Source organism: Rutidosis leptorrhynchoides, chromosome 1, assembly GCF_046630445.1.
Source record: "Rutidosis leptorrhynchoides isolate AG116_Rl617_1_P2 chromosome 1, CSIRO_AGI_Rlap_v1, whole genome shotgun sequence".
In the NCBI taxonomy this organism is placed as follows: domain Eukaryota; kingdom Viridiplantae; phylum Streptophyta; class Magnoliopsida; order Asterales; family Asteraceae; genus Rutidosis; species Rutidosis leptorrhynchoides.
In genome coordinates, this window is record NC_092333.1 from 218,775,726 (window position 1) to 218,783,012 (window position 7,287).

General features: G+C 34.7%; 1 protein-coding gene across 1 annotated transcript; it reads left to right on the forward strand.

Moving 5' to 3' along the window:
- Positions 1–1,673: 1,673 nt before the first annotated feature.
- On the forward strand, positions 1,674–7,042 carry LOC139868287 (uncharacterized). Its single transcript, XM_071856616.1, has 10 exons — positions 1,674–1,739; positions 1,863–1,890; positions 2,402–2,447; positions 2,565–2,754; positions 2,865–2,953; positions 3,062–3,153; positions 5,450–5,578; positions 5,701–5,923; positions 6,276–6,458; positions 6,581–7,042. Exons 1-10 carry the CDS (start codon positions 1,720–1,722, stop codon positions 6,604–6,606), a joined length of 1,026 nt encoding a protein of 341 aa, XP_071712717.1. The 5' UTR covers positions 1,674–1,719; the 3' UTR covers positions 6,607–7,042.
- The last annotated feature ends 245 nt before the right edge of the window (positions 7,043–7,287 follow it).

Consider the following 7,287-nt stretch of genomic DNA (forward strand, 5'->3'; position numbering starts at 1 on the left):
ATGCCGACAGGTCGCGGACGAATCGCAGGTTTATACGTGTCACGGGTAAAACCTGAAGCGCTAATTTATGAGACTTGTTTTGATTTACTCGTGAGTTTACACATACATTTATTAGACATAAAAGTTATTTTACTTGTGATGGACTAATTAATTAATTACTATAAGACAATTTAATTTAAGTAAAAGTTTATATTTCATGTCATTTCACTTATAATTCTTAATTTTGTTATCTTATTAGCTTTACTTGATTACTTAACTTGTATACTTTATTAGCCGCAGATTTACCGCGGATCAGGGATATCCGCGGGTCACGAAAATGGGCTAAAACAAGTACTTGTAAATATTTTCTTTGCCCTTCAAACAACTTCGTGTTCAATTCACAGATAATTGATAGTCTATAATTTGTAGTTGCCTCGTTAAAATCTAAAAAGGTAAATCATAATCATTTTTTGTCAACAACAGTAAATGAAAGTCATAAGAGTATTAATTTCATTAGATGTAAAAACAATCAAAATCGAACCATTCAGAAACCTCGAAAAACAGCTCTTGCGACTTGCGTAATCGGGAATTATCGATCATGACTGAAATGTTTTAGGTATTTGCCATTAGTGACTCATGCATTATCAGAAATGGGGTAAGCAGCGCCACAAAAGGGACTAGGGACACTAGGTTTTTTAGTCTGTGCGATGCACAGAAATTGAATTTTCTTCTTTAAAATAAAAGTTGATCGAGATTTGTTAAATTGAAGGATTGGTTAAGATATAATTACTACAAAAAAATGTTTGTTGAAATGCTTTTATGTTCGTATAATCTTTAATTTGTGTGTGTCTATATTCTACAAGTATTATATTATATTATACCCTTATAATAAAACACATAATTTATGAACCCTTATACTAAAACACATAATTTATGAACAGTAACTCAAATGTGCATCATTTATTTGTACGTCGGGTTTATACCCTTGTACTAAAACACATAATTTATGAACAGTAACTCAAATGTGCATCATTTATTTGTACGTTGGGCTTCTAAACTTGCACTCACAAGGATAAGAGCTAAAAAACTGCCAACTTTAGATAAGTAAGGGTGTCAAAAGTGTAACTTTGTAGGGTTGTTAATTGTAAATTCAGGGGGTCAAAGTGTCATTTTATAAAACTCACAAGTAAAAATCACCTAAATTTTTGACGGGACTTAAATTTTTGTTTGGTGCGAGTTAGATTTCACCGCTATAACCGTTAAACTTGAAATAATTTTACGAACAAAACTCAGCAAACATTTTTCTAAACGAAGCTTTCGCGCACTACCAACGCTGTCCGCGCACCGCCAATGCTGACGTCATCATAACGTTAGCAGTTTTGTCTTCTTTTTTTTGTTTTTTTTTTTTATCGAAAGTAGAAAAAATAACTTTGGTGTAAAAAAATAATTTTCTCTTTATGTAATGTGATAAAAGAATTAAATAAATACAAACTTAAGGGGGTGCATATGGAACATAACTTGTTGGAGCGAGCCTTATTATTAACTTTAACTTACCATTATTAATTACGGAGTATTAATTATAATTATTAATTATTAATTAACAGTATAAGTAAGTATATTTACCCCTTTTTATTATTATTATTCTCTTTCTTTTTATTACATTTGGGCGGGAAAGAAACCCTAGAAGACTCGAAAACGATCGACGAACTGTTAACTTTGATCAATCGGTTGCTCATCACCATGAAAACCCCCGACGACAGGTATAGTAATCAATAACTCTATTATTATTAGTTTCATAATAAAATTATCGATCAATATTTCGATCAGTTGTTTATTGATTCTTTTAATTTTGTTGTTGTTTTTTTTTTTTATTGTAATAATAGCTCATCCAAAAGGCCTGTCGACGATATGGTAAGGCTTCTTCCTCCCTCCCTCTTGTATTAATTTCATGGATTATATTATTGATTTTCTGTATTTTATTTGAACAATTATCATCGTCGTCATCATATATTGTTGATGTTTCTGTTATCCATTTATCAATTTGGTTGTTTATTTATAGTTTCTAACTAGCATCGTTAATTAATTAATTAATGAGATAACATTACCGTTGTTGAACTGTCCATATTCTTTATATATAGTTATTATAATTAGTGTACACAACAACAACGACAACAACAACAAAGAAATTATATATAAGTTTATTACTTTCTCTTTAGCTACTAATTCAAAACGGTGATTCTTGTTTGCGTGTTGCGTGCACTTAAAGATATCTAAATGACACTCTTTATGTTTTATTAACACAAAAGTTTAACTAATCCAACCACATATGTGTGTTATGTGTGTCTATCTTTCTTTGTGTCGATCTGTATATATGTTGCCTGCCTGCTTTTCCTTCCTGATTCGATCTGATGGCATTGCCTAGGTAACGGCAAAAGAGACTAAAAAAAGACGAGACAGGATGAGTTTTGGTATGCTTTTCAATTCCAAGATTCTAATCGATCAACATTGTCTTTTGTCTTTCTTTTTTTTTCTACTGCTATTACTATTTACTTTTACTATTTTACTATTTACTTTTGTATTTTTAGGCGTTCTACCAGTGAAACTGCCAGTGGAGTTGTATGACTTCACTGTGGCAGCGGTTAAACTTAGGAGACGTTTGAAGGAGGAAAACCTAGAAAATCCGGAGTTGATAGAGTGCGTTCTGAGTGCTGAAGAGGGTATTAGGGTTTATAGTAACGTTTTTAAGAATTGGGATCTACCACGTAAATGGGAATAGTATGCTTCAATTCCCCCCGTTTTTTTTTTTTTTTTTTTTTTTTAAATTAACAAATGTTTATATTTGTAAGTATTCATACATACAATATTAAGTACCCTTTTTCTTGTAGTGACCCGGACATCGCAGCCACCCTTGTAGACAACGGATCCCTTGTCCGGCTGGAATATAAGGATACTAAAGCTTATGCCAGGTGGATTAGTATGAATCTCAATCTCAACTATTTTTTCATTATTTTGTTAATAATGATATTTAAAAAAAGAAACAAAAACTACTGGTGAATGATATATACAAGGTGTTTGGTAACAGCTCCAAGGCGTGTTCCAAAAACATCTGGTGTTCCCTTGAGTGAGGAAGAGAAGGTGATCTGGCAGCGTTTCATAGAGTCCGATAAAGATACGGTATTCACATCCCTTTGATTTGCTCTTCTTCATGTCTTGATATACATTTTATATGTGTATAATTATAATATATAGTATATAGTATATAATTAGGGAATGATTCTCACACACTGTTTTTTGATCCTCACACACCAATTTACTTGAACTCCTCCCTAATAATAGGGTAAAAGGGTGTGTGAGGATCAAAAAAACAGTGTGTGAGAATTATCCCCCTTATAATTATATAGTACAGGTCAGTCAACAGCAAAAATATGTATATTAACTGAAGGTTCATTGAATTTAAAATCTGATGATGATCAGTAGAAAATACCTGTTTTTAAATTTGGAAAAGCAGTATATATATTTATCTCCACGCCAAAAATCGTACAGTTGTTATGGTATGCAACTTGCGTAAGATTAAAAATAGGCAGAATAATCATTATTGCTGCTACGCGCTACAAGGCAGAAAAGAAGTTGGTGTTGGTGCAGAAGACTAGAGTCAATTAATGTAGAAGACCCCAACACCCACAACATAATAAATAATAAAATATAACATATAAGTAAGCATTTATTTAGATTTGCAAGTAAAACAATCAGCCCGAGTAACTAACAATAAAGGCTCCTGGTATATCTTTTCTCTCTCTACCCACTAGACGCTCCCACCCTTTTCTCTACTGTTCCTATCTACTTTTAAAACTTCCTTTACTCCGATCTACTTTTCCTACAGTGGCTTTTAATCATTTTTTCATCTACATCTTCAACAACTTCATCTCTTAGAGTTAATTTCTTCAGCCGCCACCTCCTCCGTTCCAAGCTTTCTCCCTCTGTTTGACGGTTTGTATTGTTTTCCTCATCGACCACCGGCATCTCGCCGGTGGTCCGGTGTTTCTCGCTTTTTGTATGAATAATGGTCCACCGTTTTTTCCCTCTCCGGTGACGGCTTTTGCCTGTATGGCTTCTCCGGCCACTTGACCGGTCTTCCAGGCGACGATCCTGTTAGGTTTTTCCTTGGGATCTGGTGTTCGGTTCTTGGTGTGGTTTGTCTGTTGGTTTCTAGTCGTCGGTCGGGTTGGGGTGCTTTGGCTCAGGTGGTTCTCTCCTTTTCGCTTCCGGTTGTCTTCCTTTGTGGGTTTGTAGGCGACGAGGTCCATTTCTGGAACTCTACATCCCTTTTGTTCGGTAATCGGTTTTGGGTTGGGGTTGGGGGCCGTTTTGGGCAGCGGTGGATGCGTGTTTGTGTTTTGAAATCCGGTTGGATCTGGCGGTTTTTGACTGTCGGATTCTGCGGGTTTGTAAATGTCCTCAGAAAATTCGGCGATGATAGCCGGGTCTCTATTGGTTTGACGTCGTTCTTTGTACTGTTCGGTTGCCGTCCGCTGTAGTGTTCATGTCTCTCCCGTAGTCAAGTCTATTCGGTGGTCTCGATGTCGTTGCCGGCGTGTGTTGGCTTTGTTGACCATGGTAAATTGATGTTTTTTGAAGTAATTCTCTCGGGGTCCTTTTTTCTGCTCGAACGGGGTTTTGATCTTACTTGACGAGCATGTGGTTCTCTGGTTTGGAGTGTTATATGGTTCTTCGGGTACGAGAGGTTATTTTGATTTGCAGGCCTCGGGTTAGGTGTTGCTGGAGTGCCCGGTGTTCATTTTAGTGTGCGGCTTTTAAGTAGTGTAGATTGTGGCGTCAGTTACGTGCCCGGTTTTATGTTATGTTTAGATTTAGGTTTGATGGTTGTACGTTGGTTGTTTCTTTACTTTTTCAATGCGCTCGCTCTCTTTCAATCATTGTTTTCGTCCATTGTTTGTTGGACGATCAGAGCGAGCCTTTACAATTTCATTCATTGTCATCTGTTTGTACCATCGGATCTTTATGATCTTTATATATATATATTAATATTTTCGCCGTAAAAAAAAAAAAAAAAAAAAAGCCCGCTAACTTTAAATTCCTTATACATCAAGCAGCTAGCTGTTAAAGTAGTAGTAAATACTTATAATAGGAAGATAAGAAGTATTGTGATACGGAAATCGTGAAATTAGGAGATAAGTCAACATAAACTCAAATAGAAAAAACAACAACAGTAGGTGCCTAAATACGAACGAAGCTTGCTTACTTGTAATAATATTAATATTACAGTTGAGAATTTGATTATTTCCATGCACAAACAAGTTTCCTTCTCTCCATTTGAACTCAATCTGTATAGTGAGTGTAACTCAGATTATTAGCGCTATCTATCGTTGGTTCCCAACACATATTTTCATGATATTCACAACAGCTACATATATTTTCATGTCAACCCATTTGTTTTGTTGCCTATTGATAGCCTGCACTTCGGTCGATAAATTTGGATGATCAGCGTATGAAACAAAGTAAGTCGATTGAACTTGATGATCCAATGGTTGATCTTATCGGTAACTTTGCTGTTAATACCTACAACGAGGCATATCGGATGGTACGTACATGTGGTTTCCTTTTTAACTTTTGTTTTGTTTTATCTCCTTCATTAAACTAATTAATAATTAATTGTTTTACTACTACTGCTTATATATTTTGTATAAATATTGTTGTTGGTAGGTTGTTAATGAGAAGGTGGAGAAGCGCATAAAGTGTATTGAATATCTCAAGTTGTCATATATAAAAATGAAGAGGTATTACTTCTACTTGATGATGACGGCTCTTGAAAAAGGGAAAAAGGGTTTGTATGAAATCAAAGTCGTTTTTGAGGATCCTTACGGTGACTGTTGCAGTAGACGATTGAGCAGGTTTCATCTTATTGGACCAGCACCATTACCACCAGGTATGGTGATTATTTGGATGGATGTGTTTTCAATTTTTTTTTTTTTATTTTTTTTTTTTTTAAGTCTCAAAAAGATAAGAAAAAACGTATATAGTTTATGTAATCAATCATATTATTTTCTTCTTTCTTTTAACATATATAAAAAATTAGTTTCAACCAAATTTTACTCATATCAGAAAGGTAAGGTGATTGTGGTTCAAACCTGAAACTAAGAAATTTATATAACTTAAAAAAATTCATCACCCACTCAATTTGCCACCTCTATTGGGTGTGTATATATTACTCCTATTATATATGGTCCATTTCGTTTCTTCGGTCTCATCTTTTCTTTTGGTCCATAAATAAATGCAAGAAATCGCTATGGCGGAGATTTGGTTGTCATCATCATCATCAATCCCTCTCCCCCGTCTAGAGGAAGGGAGTTCATCTGATGAGGATGAGGATGACACGGGGTGTGTAGGAGGTTCAGATACCGGGATGTTTCAGAGGGAAAAAGGAGCGAGCTGTACGGGTTACGACTTCGTTACCCCGCATGGTAAGTTTTCTATAATATATTATTTATTATTATTGTCTTTGTTATATTATTATTTTCTTGTTTTGGGCGGTATGCCTTGCTTTATCATGTATCTTTAATGTTGTTTATTGTTTATATTTCAGGATTAGAAGGATTCGATGGTCCTTAGTTTTGCCCAGCTTTTTGTGGTGGTGATGGTTGGTGGTGGGTGGGTCTGTTTCCAAGAATGTTTTATATATTTATATTTATATTTATATCTATCTATTCCATATGCTATTATATTAGACAACAGTTAACAACTTTTATAACTAATATGTCCGTTCTATTCCTCATTGATATTTTGAGGGTATTTACAACATACTGAATCTGTTTGTTTGAACCTACATTGTAGTAACATTTTGAGGGTGTTTGAACCGGCCATATCCAATCTGTTTCAACAACCAATGTTGTAGTTTTTATTAATTTCCAACCTACTCTTGCTGCTGTGATTGAGTGCATACGAGTCAAATTGGACGGGATAGTAAATCCTTATATGACTTTTTTCTAGCCTTTTTACGTCGATTTTCAAAGTTGATACGATATATATGTATCTAAAGTTTTGATAAATGAACGTTATCTATGTTTCATCCGCAGCTCACTATTTTACTCGCTTGGACCAGATTAGTACCCACTATCATACTAACCTTTTGTATCTATGTTATGTTGTTGATCTTTGTGTGCAACCATTGCATGCATTTGAAATACATACATCTAGTATAGAAAAAGAACCATGAAAGGTAGCAAAATGAGTATCATAAACTCCTCCTGCCTTAGGCAGCAATATGCGTATCATTTACTAACATCATTAAGT